This window comes from Struthio camelus, chromosome 10, assembly GCF_040807025.1.
Source record: "Struthio camelus isolate bStrCam1 chromosome 10, bStrCam1.hap1, whole genome shotgun sequence".
Classification (NCBI taxonomy): Eukaryota; Metazoa; Chordata; class Aves; order Struthioniformes; family Struthionidae; genus Struthio; species Struthio camelus.
In genome coordinates, this window is record NC_090951.1 from 23,405,661 (window position 1) to 23,427,416 (window position 21,756).

Below are 21,756 nucleotides of genomic sequence, written 5' to 3' on the forward strand. Positions count from 1 at the left end.
ACAAAGCACGAGCAGGCTCGTGACACACAGTCACACAGGACGGCCACGGGCCACAACTCCCAAATTCACCGACTCCAATGCAGATGCTGCTCTGCACCTCAGCAGAGCTCCCGGGCATGAAGGAAGGTCCCAGCAGCCCTTTCCCTGGGCATAGCCCCCGCGACAAGGCAGGACACATTGTGGGGGCTCTCACCTCGCCAGGAGACACACGCCGGCGGTGTGAGCCTGGGGGTCTGCCAGGGATGCCCACACTCCCTGCTCCCGGAGCAGCCGCAGCCAGCGCTCCTCCAGGCACCTCGCCAGCACCAGCTCTAAGGTCTCCACAAAAAGACTGTGGGGGAAAAAAAAAAACCCCAAAGAAAGCTCCAGGGGCAGAAGTTTGGGGGCAGATTTCTCTTTGGCAGAGCTAAAGCAGCTCAGCCACTTGGGGAGCTGTTCCTCCGCTCATCCTAAACTCCACCAAGGGACAGGCAAAGTACCCCTGAAATGACGCTCCAAGGTCTTCAAGTCTCAAGCTAACTGAAAACTGGCATTTTTGCCCTTTGTCCTGCCCCAAACCCACAGACAGCAGGAGAAAGCCCAGAGTCCCTGGGCTGACTCCACGCCAGGCGCCCAAGGCACTCCCCAAGTGCTCTGCTCAGCAGCACTTTGGGGAGAGTGCCTTGTAGGTGGCACACAGCACCGATTTGCTCCTGCCGTTGCACAGCAGGAGCGTGGGCAGAGCATGGCACTGTGGGGAGCCTCACGATGGCCCCAGCTGGCGACACAGAGTTTACAGGCAGCCCTGCACCAGTGGGACAGTTGGGTGTGCCTGCAAGGCCATGAACCACACAAAGAGGCCAACCCCTGCCCCTGCCCCAGCCGCTCCTCACCTGCCCGGTGTGTCGTTGCTGCCCAGCTCCCCCAGGGACAGTGCCATCTCCTCCCCCAGCGTCTCGCTGACCTGCCCCAGGAGGCTGGGAAGCAGGGAGGGAAGCAGGTGCTGGACCAGCGTCTTGCTCCGCAGGACCACCAGCACCTCGGAGAGGGCGCGGGTGATCTACAGAGAAAGTCAACCAAGAACCACCTGGTAAAACAAGGGCTTTTCCCACTGTCCACGTCTCCCTGCCACCCTGGGGGGGCTTTTACTGTCTCCAATTCTCACTGCAGCGACAGCCTTGTGGCCCGGCAGCAGCAAACTGTCCCGACTCCCCACACCACTTACACTTCCACCCCCCTGGCACAGCACCCCGCCAGGCTCCACGGGTGCCCGCAAAGGGCACGAAACTCCCTCACGCTGAAGCACGAGTTGGAAAGCAGGCGTGAAGTGGCATAAATGCCTCTGCCGCTGACCGTACCGTGCGAGGCTCCAGGGCAGCCTGGCTGCTGCCCAGCTCTTGAGTGCAGCAGTCCCTCTGGTGGCTGCTCTTTCCAGCTGCCCTTAATTTTTTGGTTAAGCACACCAGGATGTGGCATCCCAGGGTGCTTCTTCCCAGGCTCCTCCACAGCTCCACCATGTCACTGCAAGAGAACAGACGCTCGCCCATGAGCCCCTAGCTAGCCTCGGGCACCTGCAACAGCCTCACGAGAGGCCAAAGGCTCTCCTTGTCTGCAACGGGGCTGGCCATGCCCAGCTCGGGACAGAGACACGAGCCCACGATGCTGCAGCGCTCAGCCTTTCCCCGGGGAAGAACCACCTGCTCCCTCGCGGGACCCCGCAGGCAGGTGCGCCCTGGGGCTGGCTCTGACTGCAGAGGGAAGGCCGAGGGCACAGACCTGTCCATGGGCAGGCGCTTCTGGAGGAGGCTGTCGAGCACCGGCTGTTGGTGAGAGCGGGCCAGGAGGAACATTGCCCGCAGCGCGAACCCCCTGGGCGTGCTCTGCCGGGTGCTGCGCAGGCAGCTGGAAAGGATGGTCACCATTTGGGGCACCTGAAAGCAGGAAGGCGAGAAAGAATGGCTCGGTGCGTCCTTTCCCCGTCCTTCTTCGGGGCCAATGGTCAACAACAGAGAGCAGCTAAAGGCGAATAGAAAAAACACCCCCCTCTCACCTCCTCCTGGAAGATTTGCTCCCCGCGCTCCCCCAGAAAGGTGAGCATCCACCGCCCAGCGGCCCACACACCCATGGGCCTGGCGCACAGCAAGCTCTCCACGATGGCGCTCGTGAAGTCTGTGGCCTGGGCTGCGGGGCAGGATTTGCAAACAAGCTGGGGAGAAATCAGGAACAGAAGAGACCACGTCATGGGTTGCTCAGATGCAAAACTCATGTCCTGACAGGAGTACTCGCATGCAAACTCGCACACACACACACATATACCGTGGCCCCCTCCCTGCTTTTTGGGGGCCAGTTACCTTCGCGATGTTGGTGGAGGTCGTGAGCAGAGACTCAGAGGTGACGGCGTTGAGCCTCTGACACAGGCGCCTGATCTCGTTGCTCCAGGCCGCCTCATCCGTGGTCTTGGCTGGAGCCAGGAGAAAGGGGAGTCACATTCAGGGGGAGCGAAACTCCGACCCCACGTGCTGGGGACGTGAAGTCTTGCCCACTCTCCTCACCTCCTATTTGGAGCAGGCGGCCGAGGCAGGTCGCTGCCCGCTGGCGGGACACGGCTGACACGTCGCATGTCAGAGGCCCCAGCAGTCCTGCCAGGGAGCCGAACTGCTCGCACGCATGGCCTCGCTGCAGGAGCAAGAGGCAGGCAAAGAGGTCACTGGCAGCCCCCGCGGCCACTCGCCCTCTCCCGGCCACGCTGCCCCCGAGCTGTGGCTGGGCAGGGGGCAAACGAGGAGCCGTCCTGCAGCCCCAGGAGACCCACAACCCGGCGCCTGCTGGGGCAGCTCTCCCTACGCGCATGGTCCCTGCTCACCCTGTGCTCGCGTCGCTCTTCATAAGTGCCCAGCAGCTGGACGCAGACCTGCAGGGCCCTCTCCCGCTCGCATGCGTGGGCCGAGGTGAGCCAGCGCCGCAGGACCTGGGCACGGGCACACCTGTCTCACCACGGGCGTCTTTCCACCCGAAGCCCTTCGCCAGCCCCCTCCTTCCTCGGCCTTGCTGCTTGCACAGCCCCGGTCTCTCTGGGCACCCCAGCCCCAGGCGAGGAGCCCTTCCCCGTGGGGACCTCCCTGCTCTGGGCTCTCGCTGCGGGCAGCATTGACCTGTGCAGCACCCCTCGCACACGGCTGCGGCTGGGGAGAAGCTCTGGCTCATCCAGGGGGCTCGGCAGGACACTGCGAGCTGCCTGCAAGCAGGCTGCTGCCGATGGGAAAAAGCTTGGGTGCCAAATTAGGGCAAGGGGGCCTGAACCTAGGACCATTTCCCTGTCCGCCACAGCAGGGTGTTACCCCTAGTTGCAGGGAAGCTCCCCTCCTCACACCAGCCCTGCAGCAGGATCCCCACGCCTCTGTCCCGCTCTGACAGCAGCGACGCTTTCCCCGCCCCCGCCCCAGGGACACTCACCTGCACCAGGTCCTTAAAGCAGACAGGGGCCGGCTCCGCTCGGAGAAGGGCTGCCACGAGCTGCCCCAGCACTCGCAGAGACAGCGCGTGCACACCCTGGCACCAGAAAGGGGGACTGAGTTCGGGCACCCCATGCACTCGCCAGCACAGCCAGCGGCTGCCAGAGTGCGGGGCGCCCGCAGCTGGGCCCCCGCCCAGGGGTGGCCAAGAAGCGCCGGCAGGTACCGATGTGTGTGGAGCAGCTGCCCCCGTCTCCCCTTCCTTTGCCATCTGCTCCGGGCGACGAAGGCGCACGACGCCCTGGCAGCACTGAGCCAGGAGGTTGTGCTTTTCCTCCCTCCTCAGATGGGGCTTCAGCTTGCTGCCAGGAGAAAAAGGGAGGGACGACAGAGAGGGGGCTTACTAGCACTCTCCAGAGTGAGTCACACCACCACTGGCTTTGTCCCCATCGACAGCCCCAAATCCAACACCCTCAGCTCCAGCCACACCGGCTGTCTGGGCTGGGGCACGCAGCCACTCCCACAGTCCCGGGGACAGACCCTACCTCAACTGCTCGATGGCCACGATGGCCCGGGGGTGCACCGGCGACTCCTGCGGCTCCTCCTGAATCACCTCCTGCAAGTCACAGAGAGACACGCGCAAAGTGGGCAGCGGGCAGGGGTGAGGGAGAGCCTGCCCGCCCACCCCGGCCACGCGTTCTTCTGCAGGACCCTGCAGGCACTGGCCCCTCAACCCCCATGGCTCCCTCAAGGGTCCCGCAGGACGAGGCAGCAGCTCCCCAGCACCCAAATGTCCCACGCTCCCCTGCCACGGTTCCAAGTGCCAGCACCCAAGCACCCTGCCCCCTGGGAACGAGGCTCGGGGAGCTTGGGAGCTCGTGCACCGCCCCGGGAGACCATTGCTCCTCTGGGCAAACCTGCCCCACGGCAGAGCCCACAGCCACCCCTGCGTGACGGCCTCGGCTCTGGGCACTCACCAGCAGGGTCTGCAGCAGCTCCCGCTTGCGGCAGAGCTCAAACCTGGGGCAGGCGCCCACAGCCCCGATGGCGAGGCTGATCTCGGTGACACTCTGCACCAGGGAGAGCCTCAGCTGGGCATCCTGATTGCAGGGGAGGAAAACACACTTTGAGCTCCTTGAAGGGCTGAGGAACCTGCCTCCAAGCACAGTGCGGGGAGGAGACTGTGCCCTCTGGGAGCCCAGCAGACCCCAGCTCGGCACCCGCGGCCTAGGAAGGGACTCTCCTCGCCCCTCCTGGGAAGGAGCCTCTCACGGGGAGGCAAGCAGCTGCCCCAGCTGCTGGCCAGAAAGACCCACAGATCCCGGCCCAGAGGAGCAGGGCAAGCAGCGCTGGCGCGGCTACGATGGGAGAGGTGCGCATGGGAAGGGTGAGGAGAGGCCGGAGCTGGCAGCACCCGGCCGGCTATGCCCTGCGCCCCGAGCACCCACCTGGCGGCCCTCTCGGTAGAGCTGCAGGACGTTCCCCACGATGTCTCTCTCGATATGGGCCAGCAGCTGCTCCCTGGGGGCACGCAGCGCCATCCTGCCGTACACCACCATGAGCGCAGCGCGAGTAGCGCGGGTCCTCACCGTGTTGCTCTGCTGGGGGTTTGTCGGAGAAGCACCGAGACATCAGCCCACGGCCCCACTGTGCCCGGGACTCCGCACGCTCCCGAGGCAGGAGCTGCTCTGCACACGACCGGCAGCTCGGCTCCCTGCGCACCTCTAGCAGCTCTAACAACAACACCCTGGGCTCTTTACCTTCTGGTGTTTCAAAGTGCCCATGAATGCCTTCACCGAGGACAAGGCCAGCTGGAAGTGGCTCTCGGCACAGCGGGACACAACTGAAATCATTCCCTGCAACGCAGCAGAAACAGGGAGTTGCTCCCACCAGCTCCACTGGCCAGGCAGGACCTTTCCCACGGCAAACAGCAGTGAAGGGAAAACCAGCAAAGGCTGGAGCAGGCCACGCAGAGCCCCTCTGCCCTGGGGACACGCCGAGGACACTCGGCAAAGCAGGGCGACACGAGGAAAGCTCACCTGTGCCTGCCACAGCTCCAGGTAGTTGGCTTCTTGGAGATATCTCAGTGTCTGCTCTTGCACGTGCCTGAGACACCCACAAGCTGCCAGGGCCGTGCCGAGAGCCTTGTACAGGAAGCGCTGCAAGAGAAGAGGCCGAGCCCTGGCTGTGGGGACAGCCCAACCTGGCGGGAGAGGGCCAGGCCACGGCCAACCCCACCATGCTGGCACCCATGCCCAGCGACCCGAGGGCTCTCCGGCGCAGCCCTCGGACGCGTGAGCAGCGGCAGCGGCACCGCACAGGGAACAAACCTTCTCCCAGGACAGGCGGGGAGAGCTGCCCAGCTGCTGGCTCAGCTCCCGGCTCAGGCCCACCGTCCAGGCCTCACTCCCAACGACCTCCAGCGAAGTTCTCAGGAACTAGGGTGAAGAGGACGATGAAGCAAATGCTCACCTGCCCCTTACCAGGGTCTTGTGCACATCCTCTGAGCACGCAGCACCCACGGCCGGGGCAAGTGCAGGCTGCTCGGGAAGTGCCTGCCCTGCTCCGTCCTCCCACCATTTTTCCTGTCCCCTGCTTGCCCCATCCAGCTGGGGACCCCACACGCATGCCATACCTTAAGCAGAAGGCTCTCCCACTCGGCCACATGCAGGGAGCTTGCGGTTGTTCCTGCAAAGCCAGAGGAAGCAAAAGCCCTCGCCGTTATTCCAGCGGGCTCCACAGCAGAGCCCAGGGGTGGTCTTTGCCGTCCAAAGCCCCACAGCCTCAGGCCAGTGGGCTGACAAGAGCCAGCAAACCCAGGACCGTTCCCCTCCACCAGGCTGGGGAGCTGAAGGCATTTTCCTGCCCCTCCGCCGGCCCAGCCTCTCCCGCCTGCCCGCACCTTACCTGCCAGGTGCTGCAGCAGCAGGGGGATCTCTGCGGCCCACTTTGCTCCCACGGCTCCATGGATCGTGCTGGGGAGCGCCTGCAGCAGCTGCAGGGCCGCTGCTCCACGGCCACCGCCCGCGTGCGGAGACACCGCCGCCACCACCTAGGCCAGGGCAGCAGGGAGACGGGCTCACGCCTGCCCCAAGAGCTGCAGCTGCCCCCATAGGCAGGCAGGCAGGCAGGCAGGGAGGTTGGCACTGCCCCAGCTGGCAGCAGGCAGCTGACCCAGGTGCTGCCGTCCTCCAGGAGGAGCAGGAGCCCCTGAGGGGCAGGGGAGGCTCAGGCTGCCTCCGACAGCTCCTGCCTCCTCCCGGGGTGCCTGGCACTGGCCTCGGCACCATCTCTCCCCGCCTCTCCTCTTGCCCGGGCCTCAAAAGCTCTTTCCCTGGGGCCCCACTACTCACCAGCAGGCGAGCCAGCAGGGCCTGGGGAGCCGGCAGAGGGGCTGCGGGCAGAAGGAAAGGCTGCGTGAGACACCCAGCCCCTCCGGCCCTCCTCGTGCCGCATCCCACATCCCCGCATGTGGCTAAAGGGGACCCGGCTGCGCCGCCTCCACACCAGCTCTGCTGGGCTCCCGTGGCTGAACAGCCACCGCTGAAGGCAGCCCCGGCATGGCAGGAACAAGCCCCCAGGCCCCCGGCGAGAGCTGGCTGCAGCAGTGCCAGGCGGCTCCGCCAGGGAAGGGGCACGCGGGGCAGAGCCCTCGCACCCAGCGAAGGGCACTGCTCTGCCCTGCACTGCCCCGGGCCTCCTGCGTGGGGCCGCCAAGGGACAACAGGGATATGCGCTGCCCCGCTCACACCCAGCCTGGCGCAGCATGCCAGGACTTTCTGCTCCCCACCTAGCTCCTCAGATTCTAGAGCCTCGGGTGCCGCCTCCTCTTCCTCGCGCCCTGCGCTCTCCTGTCTCTCAGCCAGGGCACGCAGACAGCGGCAGAGTGGGACCAGCATGCCAGTGTACTGGGCTGGCACCACGTACCGCAGCAGCCTCGGCCACAGGAGCTGCAGGCAAGAACCAGGCCGTTCAGCACGCCGGCATTTCCACCTCTCCATCCCTGTTCCCCCATCATTGCCACTTCTCTGGCACCGGCCCAGCCCTTCAGCCTCGGGCCTCCCCTAACTCAGAGGTTTCGGTCTCGCCCTGCCTTTCTCCTCCACCTTCTCTCCCTCTTGCCCACCGTGCTTCACACTCCTTTCCCCCTCCCTTTGGCTGCCTGGTTGATGAGAGCTGCTGGCACAGCTCACCCCCAGGGGGCAGGTCACCTCTGCACTCCAAGGGGACACAGGATTCCTATGGCCCCACCAGCCCCTACATCTCATGTACGGGATGTGGCCAAGACACATGCCCAGTGGGCTCGAGTCAGCCGCAGCATGCGCTGAACAAGCAAGTCCGGCCCCACAAAGCTAAACCCCAGCTCTTCTCCGCTGCTTTAGTGGCTAAGACAGGGGTCCCAGTGCACAGAGGAAAGCCTCGGACACCCCCAACCCCACTGCTCACAGAGCTTGCACATGGAAAGGACTGGTGCGTTTCCGTGAGCCGCACACACTCCGCGGTGTGTCGGGGAGAGGTTCAGGCCACAGGGAGGGTGAGGAAGAGCGTCCCCAGGCAAGAAGCAGCGGCAGGCGGAGGACAACTCACTTTGGCCACCCCTCTGGCAGACATGTCCAGCGTGCCCAGGACATGCCCGCACAGCCGCTGAACAGCCCTTTCTTCCCGGGCTTCCACCGCACAAAGGCTTCCCATGGCCTGCGAGACAGAGGTGGGAAACACCCGTCACTGCCCCTTCCCAGACCCTATGGTGCACAGCGATGCAGAGCCCCCTCCCACCGTGGCACCGGTGTGGCGGCCCTGCTGCACCCAGCTCTCTGCTGCCAGGGACGCCCGTGGCAGCACAGCACAGTCGGAGCATGGGACGCAGCCCTGGCGCCTTGCTCTGCCCTTACCAGTCTGCCCGAGGCCCGGCTGAACTCGCTGAAGATGTGCCCCACCACGTCCCACGCCGAGCAGCCCGGGGCACTGGAGCGCAGCAGCTCCCCGATGAAATGCAGAACTGCCTTCCTCACCTGCCAGGGAGGCTGCTGTTATGACCCCGGCCCACAGCCCCAGGGCAGGCTGCCTTCGCAGCGCTGCAGCCCTTCTGGCTGGGCCAAGACGACAAGGGTGCAGCAGCAGCCCACACTCCACTGTCGCCACTGGGCTTTAGCCCTGTGCCCTGCCTTTGCCTGCTGCTACAGCCCCGCCAGGCTCTGCGCCAGGGAAAGGGTGGCTCTGCCCCCGCGGCAGCACCGTGGCACCATCCCTGCCCAAAACAGCTCACCTGGGCCGCGGGGTCGCCACGCACAGACTGCACAAGCTTCACAAACAGGGGCAGCTTCTCCCTCATCTCGGCAGCTGCAAGGGACAAGGAGAGGTGTGCGCTGAGGCCGAGCCCCCATTTCCGGAGGGATTCCTCACAGCTCCCTGGCTTTTTGTACACAAGTGGGACAGAAAAGCAGGGCCAGACTGCGATGGCAGAGGAAGCAGCAGCATCCCGGGGGGACTCCATTTCTCTCTCCTGGCACACTGACCATCAGAGCGGACCAGAGCTTGCAGCACTTCCACGGCTGCCACGCGATCAGCCTTGCTCCCGCTCCTCAGCTTGCAGTACAGGAACACGATTGTCTCCGCGGGGCAAATTTGGGCTGCGAGGAGGAAATCACGCTCAGCATTAGTGACCAGCATCTTCGCACCCGGGTAGGTTTGCGACACAGCTGCCAGCACACGGCGGCACGGCGCTGCCTCTCCTCTCCTCACCCTGCAGCACGGCGCAGCGGCACAGCTCTGCTCTGTGCTCTGGGCTGGGTGGCTCGATCTCGTCACAGAGCTGTGAGAACAAGGTGTGTTTCAGAGAAAGCCAGATCGGTGTGCAGAGGGACAGGAAAGAAACTGTGCTGTCAGCCCTCGTCTCACGGGCAGCTCTGGGCGCGGCCCCACCACCAAAGCCCAGAGCTCCGGGCGCACGCAGAGCTTTGCAGCTGAGGCTGCCCAGGAGCCTCAGGCCAGCAACGTGGCACCAGGCCTTACCTGCTGGTGCACAGCAGCGTTGATGGCCAGAAGCTTGGCCCGGGGCACGAGGGTCTGAACGTCCGCCACAGCCCCCAGGAAATAGCTGAGACTCTGCAAGGGAGCATGAGAGGGCGAGGGGGGCTCTCACCGCCAGCCGCCCGGAAAGGGAGAAACCGGCATCGCTGGGAGAGGCCATGGCCTGAACCCACGTCCAGGGAAAGCCCAGCCCCGCATGGGGCTTCTGGTTCGTCCTTCCCACAGAGCAGCAGGAGACCAGGAGGTCTCCTCTGCACAGCCCTGCTGGGACAGCCTTTCCTGGCACGTTTCCCCGCCCCCAACCTCTCCCTGTCCCAGGGGCAGGATGCAGCCCTGGGTGCGAGGGCAGAGCTCCTTGTGCACCCCCCCCCAGCCCGGGAAGTGGCGCAGCCTCCCGTCCTGAGCTGCTCGCTCCAGCGACTCACCGCTCCCTCCTGGCCCTCCTGCCTTGCTGATTTCTTCCAGCAAGAGCCCAGGAAGCCTCTGGCCTTTGTTCCCCATTCCTGCCCAAAGGGGTCCCAGCTCCTCCCGGCACCCCGCAGCTCCCCAACACCTTGCGGCACCCGCACAGCGCCCGGCTGCGCCGTGCCCTGCGCAACACCTCACCGTGGTCACCCCAAAGGGCTCCCGCACTTCTCGATACTGGTGCAGCAGCCAGAGGAGCTGCTCCCAGGCGCGCTCGCGGTGCTGCTCCGCGTGCAGGAGGACACCCATCATGGCACCCATCGCCCTGAGGACGGCCTGCTTGACCTGCCGAGGGTTGGCGACATGCGGCGGTGAGGGCTGAGGGTCTCTCCAGCACTCGCCTCCCCCAGACACCAGCCTGCCCTTCCCGCGCAGGGGACTGTCCCTTCTCCCTGGCCAGAAGGGCTCGCTCACCAGCACAGAGAGCATTTCCTCCCGGCACACCCTCAGCCTGCCCTGTCAAAAAGGCCCTGGGATTCCTACGCGGAGTAGCAGGCCGGGCACTGTTGCTTTCTGGCACAGAGCCGCGAAGGAGAGCTGCCGTCCTGCCTGCCAGCTGGCACTGCTGGCCCCGGCATGCTGCCCGCAGGCTCCCGGCTCGGGGCCCTTTCGCAGCCAGCCTGCTCCCTTTGACTCCTTGCAGAGCCCCACCGGCCCCTGCAGACGTCCCTGCTGCTGCCCACGGCTGCAGAAGCAGCAACGCTCACCTCTTCCTCCTCACAGCGCCGCCAGTTTCTGCCCACGTAGCGGAAGAGTGGGTAAACAGGGGCGCAGAGTTGGGCCGCCCCCAGGCGAGGGAAGGCACATTTCTCCCACTCGCGGAAGTACGTGTTTATCCCTCGGCACCACTGCTCCACAACTGCAGCATGAGAAGGGAAACAGGATCGTGGCAAAGTCTCTGACCAGCAGGAGACCTCGTTTCAACCAGGCCCCCGAGCCTGATTTAAGCCGACGCCAGGCTCGCCAGGCCTCAGGTCTGCCTTCAGGCACACGTTGCATGAGGGTCTGAGACACCTGGGTTGAAATGCTGCCTTGTTTCTCCCCTCTTCCGCCCCAGCACACCTTTTCCTCCACACAGCCTTGCTGCCCTCCACCACTGCCCGCTGCAGCCCCTGCCTCTTTCTTCCCAAACATTGGCCCCTCAGCACAAGCTTGGAGGCTTTGGCAATTCTTTCCTGTGCTCTCCCTTAAAGCCCACAAGCTCCTTGGGGCAGCCGCACCGAGCGCCGGCCCGGCCTGCCCACAGGCACCCCGGCAGCACCCGCTGCTCCTGCTCGTTCAGGGCAGTTGGGGGCTGCTGAGGCTGGAGCTCACTGCGGCTCAGCCCTGCCCTGCCTGCCCCGAGACCCCAGCGAGGCGCCCAGGGCCACCCTGGCCCCTTCCGCTCCCCGCGGGCCCTGGCCGCAGCGCCGACACTCACCGCCGCAGACAGTGCGCAGCAGCCGGCTGCTCCCCACCTCGCTCAGCACACCGTGCAGGGCTGACAGCGTCGTTTCCACGAAGGGCACGCACTGCAGGGCTGCAGAAAGGGCAGGGGCGGTGGGGCGGAGGGCGGCTGCCGTCAGCCGGAGCTGCCACGGCCCGTGGGCTCTGTCCCCCGGCAACGCTGCCAGACCAGGGCTGTGGGGCCATGCCAGAGGGCAGGGGGACGGGAGAGCTGCCGAAGCCCTGGGGGAGGCCCTGGCATGGGGAGGGTTCCTGCCAGGGCACCCATGTACCACCAGCTGCCTTCCCCGAGGGGTGCGGGGAAGCCCTGGGGCATGGGGAGGACAGCGTGGGGCAGAGCCCGGCACATTTGGTCTCCAGCAGGTTCCCTCCAGCCCAGCGCAGCCCAGACTGTTTTGGCCAGGGTGACGAATCCCTTCTCCTGCCTGTCACCCACTGTAACGCGGAGTAGCAGGCCGGGCACTGTACCGTAGCGGGCAGCGAGGTTGCGCAGGGTGATGAGGACGAACTCCTCCGACATCCCCTCCAGAGCCTTCAGGTGGCCCTGCAGCACCGACATCACGTCGTGCAAGTGGGAGCGGGCCAGTGCCACCAGGACACCACTAGCGTCCGTCCTCACAGCGGCTGTCACACCCTGAAAGACAGCAGTTTGCGCGTGACAGCAGCGTGACTGGCCGTCCCCCACAGCTTGGCCTCGAGGCAGGACAGAGAACCGGTAACTCGACTCCAACTGTCCCTCGCTCACAAACAGCCCTGCAGCCACCTCTCTGCACAGCTCCCGGGTCACTGCCCCAACCCCCTGCCAGGACCCGTCCCCGAAGCCTCTCCTGTAGGACAGACGTGCCAAGCGCAGGGGTCCGGGGTTACCCTCAGAGAGGACAAGCTCACCTGGGCAGCTTGCAGGTCCTCGAATGCCACCGCTATCACTCTGTCCACGACAGAGTTCTGCAAATGGCTCTCGTCGTGCCACAAGACGCTCTCCAGCTCGCGGTAAATCTCCGCTCTGCCATCCTGGGGACACACCGCACACGGCAGCAATGGGACGTGTCGCCCTCACATCAGCTCCGCCATGCTGACGCCAGGGACGAGCCGCCGCCACCGCTCAGCACAGCCGTCGGGAGTGGGCGAGAAATCCCACGCTGGGATTTCCCAACCCAAACCCTAACCCTAACCCCGGGGACGCTGCCACCTCCTGCAGGAAAGCAGGGTGCGCGGTAGTGTCCGCTCAGCGCCACCAGCAGCATCCGGTTTTTGGGAGGAGGCACGGCAGGAGGACAGAGGCGCCATTGAGCGAGATCAGCTCACAGCACCTGGGGAAGCTGGGCGCTACGGGGAGCCCTCGAAGCCCCACGCAGCCCCATGGGATGCCCCCACCTCACCTCGACGCCTTGCAGCCGGTCCAACAGAGAGGTCACGACGGCGGCAAAGGTAGCAACGGCCGCGGGGCCAGAGCCAGCCGCCCTGCCGCCGTCCTCACCCCGCGCAGGTCCGGACTGGGGACCTACACAAGTGAAGAAACCTGGAAGGAAAGAAGCGGAGGGTTTGCGTTGCTTCAGCAGCCGCAGGGGCGGGCCCTGAATTGGGGCAAACGTCTCCCCAGCTGGAGTACGGGGTAACAGGAGAGGCTGGCAGAGCCGGCTCTGTGTAATCTGGAGAAGAGCAGCCCGGGGGCAGCTTGGAGCTGGCCCCAAGCGCATGACCCCGACTCTCCCCGAGCCAGCAATGTGGGCACCAGCTGGTCCCCGTCACCCCCATCGAGCGGGCCGGCAGGCTGGGTGCCGAGTGCGGCACCAGCCCCCACCTCGGAGCACTCGCAGCACCCCCATCGCGGCAGGACTCCCTGGACGGATGCACTGCTCCGCCAGCACCTCCTCCCGCGGGAGCTACGAGCCACTGGGCCAGCGTGGGCCCTGGGAGGGAGAGGGGACCTGGCCACTGTGACCAGTGAGGGGCCACTGTGACCCGTGGGGGGCCCCGACACCTCACAGAGGGCTGCTGGCAACGCGGGGCTGCGGGGGGGGAGGGCAGGCACGGCCGCACCAGGGACCCCCCCCCGCCTCGCCCCAAATGTGGGCATATCCCCCAGGCGCCAGCGCTCGCAGTCACTCGTCGGCCTCCGGTGGTTCTGAGCAGTGACCGTCTCCAAACGCATCGGCCACTTTAGGTTATCTCCTAAGATAACCTCCTAAGTGCCCATCCCAAAAGAGCACCTCTTCTGAATTGCGCCACTCTTCTAAAGAGCTTCAGGCAAACCACCAGCAGCCACCCGGCAACTGCCAGCTCCCACATCATCCCCTCAGCAAACACTGCTGCAGACGAAAGCCCTAAACACGAAGAGCAAACAAAAAAGAGGGCAGGGAAAGTATGCTAGGGACGGATCTCAGGACAAGGAGAAAGACTGACTGGCGCTTGGTCAGGATCCTGGCTGGAGACACCAGGCAGTGCGTTAAGTCCTTCTGAACATGGCAAAAATTAAGATGCTTTCATCGTCCTGAGCACCACAGACAGAAATGGCAGCAGACCTGCTGTCATACCCCTTCTCCCAGGAAGCGGATGAAACAATATTGTAGCGTTAAGCTTCTGGGCAGCTGGACTAAATCCTTCAAGCAGAAACCTGGGGAGAAGGCTGTGCCTCGAGCGCCAGACCCAGGCTAAGCAGAGGGGAGCTTTGGTTTGGGAAGCCACGTGGCCTAACAGAGAATTGCTCGGGGCCTTGGGCAGCTGGAGGCATCCCCGGCCACCCTGACTGGTGGTGGGAGCCTCGGCTGCACTGCGGGGCCTCAGTACCCCTGTCCTGCATGGGCTGCCACTCGGCGGGCACCTCACACGACAAGAGAGCTGGATATTTATGTCCGTAACGAGGCCCGAAGAAAAGCACTCCTATAGAAAGCCACCTGCCAGACAGCAGCACTGCCTCTGTGCACCTCCAACCCCTCCAACTGGGTATGAAGCAGCTTGAGACACTTCCCAGCTGTCACTGGGACACCTCTGGGTTTCCACAGGTTTTATTAAAAGCGTGGCTTTTTGGCATTCCGACAGCTACTCTTTCCAAAAGGCGCTGCAGGGAGAGCAGCTGGCCTACGGAGGCCACGAAACAGCAGCGCCTGCCTTCGTGGCACCTGTAGCTCTGCACAGACCTTCCCAGCTCACGCAGAGGCACCTCCAGCTCCGCGTGCCCTTGGGACCCGCAGCAGCCCTGACAGCAGCCCCTGCTGATGCTCCCCTCGCTCCCAAAAACCAACTCTGGAGCATCAGGCCCTCTGGCACTGCCCGCAGGGACTTGCTCCGCTCTACCCACAGCTCACCCAGCTGGATGCTGGGTGACAGCTCCGTCCCACAGGTCTCCTCAGCACAGTGAGGGGAGATGACGGGGCCTTGGACTGACACTTCATTTGAAAAGTAAAACTCATCTCCACCTCTCTATTTCCTCCCTAACAGCCTCCCTTCCTGCCTCACCCTGTCACCTGACACAGCTCCTCTGCACCTCATTTCCTTCCTTTAGAGGGACAGGCAAGAGAGAAAGGCCCTTTCTTTTACTCCCTGAACTGAGAGGAAAACAAACTTTGTGTTTTCTACTAATGCCAAAGCAATGTATTAAGAGTAAATGGTTTCTCAAATGAAAGGGTAACTTCCTGTCTCCAGTTCTAGAGAAATGCCTGCGAGCGCTAAAAGGCTCATAAAAGGAGTGTGAGAAGGGACCTCAGGACCCTCAGGAGCGGGCAAGGAACTGTTGCCTCGCAACACTCCTGTTGCCTTGACAGCCAGGCTGGCCAAGGTGCAAGGAGGGAGGCCAGACTCCACAGTGTCCAGCTGACCACAGGACAGTGCTGAACTGGGATTGAGGAAGAAAGCTTTGTGCAGGGTAGCACGCTGGCAGACCAGGCCCATCATGCCCAGCATGTCGCTGTCCACCACGCCTCCATGGCGATTACAGCACAGCTCTATTTGTTTAAGGACAAAGCTGCGGGGCTGCCTGCTCCCTCTGTGTGGACCGGCCACCCAGCCGTCAATACATGGGGAGCACTGCTCTCCGGGCTCTCTCTGGGCAGCGGGGAAGCACAGCTGAAATGCGGCACCTTGGGACAGGCTCACACTCCCCAGGGCACGCTGTTCCCTGCAGGGCAGCTGACCCCAAACAGCTTGGACAGCCCAGGGACAGACCTGCTGCCCACATGGCCTGCAAAGCCCCCGGGACAGAGGCTCAGAGCTGCTCCTGCTCGAAGGCTTTTTGTGCCCCGTGACTGACTTCAGGAGGCAAAAGCTTGTAAGCACAAAAAAACGAACAAACAAGAAAAACAACCCCAGAAGGATATTTTGGTGCCAACCCTGCTGGTGCAGCTGCTAACATAACTGTTTTCCAACCAAAGTGCATTATCCCAAGCAGTGTGTCGTCACAGTTTACCCAGGAAGGCTTGTGCACAGAGAGCACGGTGTGGGGAGTGATTACCTTTGGCTGTATTGATTGGAGGTAGGTTTGCTAATTCTGCTTTGCCTCAATTTCTGCAACAATAACAAAGCCTTTCTGAAAGCCAGGCAGAGAGCTGATGTCATTGGAGCGACCCAGTCCCCGAGGAGAAATCCCACAGTACCTGACCAAAATAATATTGGAAGCACGGGCTTAGTGTTGCTGCCCACATCCCCCACTCAAAATGCCTCCGGGCTGTGTCCAGTCCCACTCCCCCATGCCTCCCCCATCCTTAGCCCACCCGTGTCTATGCTGGGAGCTACCAGAAGACTGAAGATCCTCCCTGCTCGCCCCAAGACACCCCCAGGCTGCAGAGGGTCATCTGGCAACAGCAGAGCAACTGCCCCATTGCTCAAAGGGGCCTTTCTGGAGGGCACGCTGGGCACAGAGGGCAATGACTGCCCCCAGCTGCCCTTTTGCAAAGCTCTCTGCCCTGGGGGGGTGCCAACCCAGGCAGATGGAGCAAGCATTTGTGAGAGACTGGTCTTCCCTTAAAGAAAAACAAACAAACAAAAAATCAACAACAAAACTAACTGCTTGCTGGTTCACACCACCTGAGTCCAAGAGGCCTGACGTAAACCGCATGAGGCAGTAAGTCTGAGCTCTTCCCAAGCTTGTTCAATAGCAGAAAGGGAAGATGCTCCTTTAAGAAACCCCTTTCCTTTCATTTGGGCTTTGCAAGCACTCATTCCTACGGCTGTCTGGTGACTGGGAACTGCATGCAAAGCCTGGGAAGCAGCAGGAAAAGCAATGCTGCATGACAGGCACTATCTGACCTTGGGGACTCGGGGGGGGGCAAAGCCTTTGTGGGGGACCTTTCAGCAGTAGGAAGGACAGTGGAAAAAGATGGGACGGTCTTAGAGGAGATCTTTTTCTGAGTCCTAGATGGGACAGTTGCAGTCTAATATTGCTCGCTTGAATTCGTGAGGGAGTGAAACAGGCCTTTGCTTTAAAGAAGAGAGGAAGAACTAGACTGTCTGTGTTTGCTCTGTAGCTCTGCAGGGGATGGGCTGAGCCTGTCCCTGCAGAGCACAACGCTGGGAGCAGGTTGTGGAGTCGAGGAAGACATTTGGAGGCCTGTCTCATCGCTGCTGCTGCTGCTGCTGCCTGGGCGGTCTGCGGCAGCTGCTCTTGCCCAGCTGCCCGGGTCCTTGCTCTGCGCCATGGCCACGGAGGTGAGGCGCTCTCTGGCGCAGGACTTCTCTCTCCCAAGGTGTTACAGCGCCTGGCACAAAGGGGCCTGGCTTTAACTACAGCCTCTTCAAGCAAAGGGAGGCAATGTTAACCCATTCTTCTTTTCTACTTTCCACCTGGCTTTTGAAGGTCTTCAGCTCCTCTGTGAGGGCTTAGACACAGTAATTCACCTCTCAGGGTGTCGGATCACTGTTTCAGTGCTTTTAAAATGCTATAGGTTTTACAGGGAGAAGCAAAGCCAGGGCAGCGAGGCCTTTTCAGGATTAAAACATTTCAACTTCTGTTTGTCCTTTCTAGTGAGCTGGTGTTAAGGGTTCCTTGCTGAGGTGCCTCACTCACATCAGGATGTGACCCTGTAGTGTTTTTGCACTTGAATGTTGAGGTGCAACTGCCTAGCGGCCCTTGAAACCACCATCTCTTATCTTGCCAAAAGAAGGATGGTGGGGGGAGGGGGGAGAAGAAGAAGTGGTATTTGAGGAAAAACAATGGGCGCGCTCTGGCCGTGGACACAATTTACCAAGAGAGCTACGTAAGCAAATGAAGACGGAATCTCAAGAGTCTGATTCTCAATTGCATTCAGCTCCCTTTGCACCACTGTGGAGATGGGATGCTCCCTTGCCAAGCGTGAACCCTAGGGGGAACCCTAGGGTTCAGCCCCATTGGGGGTGGGGTGGTATGAAGGGAACTGTGTGGAAGTGAGAATAAACCCTAGTGTTTGGAGGGGAGGGGGGGTTGTTCCTCCTCTGTGCTCAGTCCGGGCGTGTGATGGGTAGGGCTTGACTAGTTTCCTGTCAACGGGAGTGGAAAAGTACCTACTGAGTTGGAAGGAAACTCAACGAGGCTTTTGTGGACCATCTCCTTGACAAAGGAAAAGAACTCCGAATGGTGTTTCTGCGGTCTCTGGTAGCTGAACTGAAGAGCAGCTCGAAGGAGAAGCTCTTGATTCAGAGCAATGCAGCCCCAACCGTCTCTGTACAATATTGTCTGATCTGCTTTTTATGGGAAAAGCTACTTCATGACATGGAAATGCTCCAAGTTCATCAGGTTGTACCTTGAGGCAGCTTTTGCTGTGTTCTTTTCTGTTCATCTCTGACTTTCTCTGGCTGCTTTATTTTCATGCTCTTATCAAATTGTCAGCAGACAGATGTGCACAGCAGTTTCAAGAGGGGTGCCCCACAGAAAACCACTTCAAGAACTGCTGTTCCACTTGATCGCCGTTTCCTTTCACACCCTCTCATTTGTTTCATGGAAGTAGAATATATATAAAGTATGTTTGAATGTCTTACACTTGCTTGGAGAACCTTTCCCTCAGCCAACAACAGCATTGGTGAGGACCGGGACTAGAATGTGAGATGCGGGGGGAGGAGGGGGAAATCCTGTGAGCCCATCAGTGGATGAAACGTGACCCGTTGCCCATGCAGTGATTTAGGAGCAGGAATTCTTGCCAGCTCTTCTCCCAGTGATTATATATATATATATATATTTTTTTTTTTTTCTCCTGTTAATGGTAGAAGGATTTACAGGAGCACAGAGAAGAGCCTTCTCTCCAGCAGGCAATTGAAATGCTCGGTGACGGTGCCTTGATACATTGATGGTGTATCTTCTAGTCTGGTCACGAAGCAGTTTCACTGCCCGTTTATGCCACAATTTTTTGTTAGATTTAAAAGATGACCCAAGCGTTTCCCACGGCCGCGTAAGCCCTTGAATTGACACGAGGCTCAGTATGAGAGCACCTGGCCCCCATGATTTAAAAAAAAAATCTTCCTGTATTATATGAAAACGAGGAGAAAAAAAAATGTTTTTCAACCTAAAATGTAGATGCTTCAATTACGTATTACTGCATTAAGTTCACTGAGAAACACGGGTGTGGCCCTTTCAATCAATATAGGTGGATATACCAGCAGTCTGATGTATACCATCAGCTGATGGCAAGAGGCTATGCAGAAATCTGAAGTGAGTGGAAATAATTTGCACTAATGGATTTTGTTTTGCTTTGCTTTGCCTTGCCAGAATGTCATAAACCAGCTACTCTTTCTCTGTGATTGAATCAGTGACGGTTTCCTTTGTAAGCATTGCTGGCTGCTTTTCTTGAAATGAGGTTGAGATGCAAAGTGAACTAGCTGCAAATTACTTTGAACGTTTACATGGGCCTACCCAGACTAGGAAAGTGAATGAGGTTAGTCTATAATTGGCTGCAACAGTAATAGCTTTATTTGTTTTTCTAGATGTTAAAAGAGAAAGTCCTGAGCAATAACTGAAAACTGCTCTAAAGAAATCATCTGTGGAAACGTTCATCCAGAGAGCCCATGTTCTGTTTCAGCCAAGACAGAGGTGCACACCCAGCCAATGGGGTGGAACTTCTCCATAGGTAAGATGGGAACGTTACATATTTCCACTTTAAATCTTCGCTTTGATTAAGGCTTTCTTACAGGGCCTTTCTTCATGTTCTACAACTGAGACCGCAGAGATGTCGAAACTGCCTCTGCCAACAGGTTGGGCACTTGGATAGGGATTACACAGGGAGAACTGGAAGTGCGAGGGTGTTTTTCCTCTCTCCTCTCATCTTCTTTGGAGTCCTTTGAGAAGTGGGACACAGCGCTTTGCAGGAGTGGAAAAGGAAAGCTGGAAAGTGTTCTCCTGCCAATTTCAAAACAGTACAGGATGTTATTAGCCGTCTGCAAATCTTCTCCCCCACCCCAATAAATTAACTCACAAGTTGCGTGCTGCAAGGAAAATACTTCATGACGTCCCTCTAGTTCTGTGTATATGCCTGAATGCTTTAATTTTATGGTTGGAGCACATACCCTAGCTGACTGCATTTCCCTCGGCAAACCACAAGGCTCTGGTTAGCTCTCACCTCAGTTACTAATAAGCAGGACTCAGTGTAGCACTGATCCTATTCACCTGACACTGAAGCTTGATCTTACTCCTCTGATATTCTAGGATTCTCCCCTGTGCTCTACAACACGGAAGCCCTTGGCTTTTTGGCCAGATGCATACTGCTCATAGATGGATTCATTTCTTTTTTCATATCTTCTATTAGAAAATATTCTTAGAAAAACTCCTTTGAGAGTCTGCACGGTTACCCCTCAGTTAGGGATTTGAGAAGACGACAGTCGGGATAGTAGCTGGTAACTTCTCAGCTGCATATTGCTGCCCTTGCAGCCTAAACCTTTCCCCCCCCCTCCCAGCGCTCCTTCCTTCCTCCCTCCCTCCCCCCCCACCCCCGCCGCTCTTTTCCCCTCTCTGAATAGCTCATACTTGCCAGTTAGCTTAGTCAAGATTTCAGCAAGAGCTACTCTCGTGAGCCTGTGGAAACTCCCCTGCCCTACAGATGGCAGTGGGCCCTCAGCTTCCGCTCCCATTCCTCCGAGGTGAAAAAGGCAGCTGGTAATGGGACTCCTGATGATGGGAAATGAATGGCTCTTTCGTGGAGCAGATCTCTAGCAGTGACTCTTTGGAAAGGAAACAGGTTCCTCGGCTGCTGAGCTGCAGAGGTTTTTCCTCCCTGAAATTATTCCAGAGAGGCAGCCGTGCAGGTAGCGATTAGATGGCAGCTTGGAATTTGCCTGGAGTCTTCCTGTCTCTCTCTTCCTCTCTCTTCTTTCTCTCTTCTCTCTTATCTCCTTCTCTCTTTCCCTCTCTCTCTAGCTCTTTCTCTTGCCTCCCTCTCTCCCTCTTTCTCCCTTTCATTCTTTCTTTGTTCCTCCCTAGCCCTAGCCCTCTGGCATGCCCCTAGCAGCCCCACTCCACAGGGGGCTCGATGTTTTCTCTCTCTCCTAACCCCAAGCCTAGCCCTAATCTCAGGCGGGGCCTGAACCTGAGCCCACCAGGCCTGTTCTTGGCCTGAACAAAACAGGTGCGCTGGGAGCAGTGTTGGTGCAGCTGGGCATTTCCTTTGGCATGCCCCTAGCAGCCCCACTCCACGCGGGGCTCGACGCTTTCTCTCTCCCCTGACCCTAAGCCTAGCCCTAACCTGGACTCCTTTCCCCCGCTGCAGAGGTCCCCGAGCAGAGGTGCCGCTCGTCTGGAGTCCCCCCAAGGAAAATGCAGGTGATGCTCACCACGCGCTGGGCTGCCGCTGCAGCCGGATAGACAGTCCTGTGGCCACGGCCCCCATCTGCTGCCCCTTCCTGGGCAGGGCAGCTGCCGCTCACCCGCAAGGTCCTGCGGCTGCTTTTGTTTCTCCAAGGTGAGACTCGGGGAGCTGCTTCGCATCACAGCGATTTCACCAGGTTGGCAAAGGCTGCAAGAAGCAATAGGCTGCTTGGCAATACTCTCCATGGTTCCTTTGCTCTGGGTCTCTCTGTTCCTCTCTCTCTCTCTTCTTCCTCTCTTTTCTCTCTCTCTCTCCTTCTGTCTTTCCCTCTCTCTCTAGCTCTTTCTCTGGCCTCTCTTTTCTCCCTTTCATTCTTTCCTTTCTTCACTTTTCTCCTCTCTCTTCTTCTCTGTTCTTTCTCTTTCTCTCTCCTCTCTCTCTCTCTCGTTCTTTTTCTTCTTTTTCTCTCTCTCCCTCTCTCCTTTCCCTTCCCCTTCCTCTGTCCCTCTCTTTTTCTCCCCCAGCGCCTGGGCCGCCATGGGGGCGCCGAGCGAGGCAGGGAGGGAGAGAGGGGGCGGACAGCGGCCACGAAGGACCAAACTGCACTCTCTGCACGCCTGTGGCAGCCCATGCATGCGCCCTGGCGCCCATCCCACCCCCGGCCCCGCCCCCACCACCACCTGTGT

At 60.4% G+C, this 21,756-nt stretch overlaps 1 protein-coding gene and 1 long non-coding RNA gene across 2 annotated transcripts in view; both read right to left on the bottom strand.

Annotated features, from left to right (window-relative positions):
• Nucleotides 1-12,808, bottom strand: part of LOC138068522 (maestro heat-like repeat-containing protein family member 2B) — a gene marked incomplete at its 5' end in the record, with an annotated part of 28,674 nt that extends 15,866 nt beyond the window's left edge. The window contains 30 exons of the mRNA XM_068956350.1: nucleotides 194-331; nucleotides 873-1,039; nucleotides 1,338-1,500; nucleotides 1,756-1,910; nucleotides 2,030-2,185; nucleotides 2,331-2,440; nucleotides 2,532-2,655; nucleotides 2,843-2,947; nucleotides 3,433-3,528; nucleotides 3,658-3,793; nucleotides 3,977-4,047; nucleotides 4,409-4,531; nucleotides 4,880-5,032; nucleotides 5,192-5,287; nucleotides 5,471-5,590; nucleotides 5,762-5,869; nucleotides 6,785-6,825; nucleotides 7,090-7,381; nucleotides 8,019-8,126; nucleotides 8,324-8,443; nucleotides 8,698-8,771; nucleotides 8,948-9,061; nucleotides 9,174-9,243; nucleotides 9,444-9,536; nucleotides 10,068-10,211; nucleotides 10,634-10,785; nucleotides 11,347-11,445; nucleotides 11,841-12,006; nucleotides 12,261-12,383; nucleotides 12,752-12,808. Coding sequence (XP_068812451.1) covers nucleotides 194-331; nucleotides 873-1,039; nucleotides 1,338-1,500; nucleotides 1,756-1,910; nucleotides 2,030-2,185; nucleotides 2,331-2,440; nucleotides 2,532-2,655; nucleotides 2,843-2,947; nucleotides 3,433-3,528; nucleotides 3,658-3,793; nucleotides 3,977-4,047; nucleotides 4,409-4,531; nucleotides 4,880-5,032; nucleotides 5,192-5,287; nucleotides 5,471-5,590; nucleotides 5,762-5,869; nucleotides 6,785-6,825; nucleotides 7,090-7,381; nucleotides 8,019-8,126; nucleotides 8,324-8,443; nucleotides 8,698-8,771; nucleotides 8,948-9,061; nucleotides 9,174-9,243; nucleotides 9,444-9,536; nucleotides 10,068-10,211; nucleotides 10,634-10,785; nucleotides 11,347-11,445; nucleotides 11,841-12,006; nucleotides 12,261-12,383; nucleotides 12,752-12,808 — 3,674 coding nt within the window. The remainder of the gene's footprint in view (nucleotides 1-193; nucleotides 332-872; nucleotides 1,040-1,337; nucleotides 1,501-1,755; nucleotides 1,911-2,029; nucleotides 2,186-2,330; nucleotides 2,441-2,531; nucleotides 2,656-2,842; nucleotides 2,948-3,432; nucleotides 3,529-3,657; nucleotides 3,794-3,976; nucleotides 4,048-4,408; nucleotides 4,532-4,879; nucleotides 5,033-5,191; nucleotides 5,288-5,470; nucleotides 5,591-5,761; nucleotides 5,870-6,784; nucleotides 6,826-7,089; nucleotides 7,382-8,018; nucleotides 8,127-8,323; nucleotides 8,444-8,697; nucleotides 8,772-8,947; nucleotides 9,062-9,173; nucleotides 9,244-9,443; nucleotides 9,537-10,067; nucleotides 10,212-10,633; nucleotides 10,786-11,346; nucleotides 11,446-11,840; nucleotides 12,007-12,260; nucleotides 12,384-12,751) is intronic.
• A 111-nt stretch (nucleotides 12,809-12,919) lies between these two features.
• LOC138068393 (uncharacterized) lies at nucleotides 12,920-21,720 on the bottom strand. The gene is made up of 4 exons (XR_011143198.1): nucleotides 21,096-21,720; nucleotides 20,297-20,539; nucleotides 17,848-19,668; nucleotides 12,920-15,961 (listed from the first exon to the last, which is right to left on the bottom strand). It is a non-coding gene; the product is annotated as an uncharacterized lncRNA (long non-coding RNA).
• Between the last annotated feature and the right edge of the window lie 36 nt (nucleotides 21,721-21,756).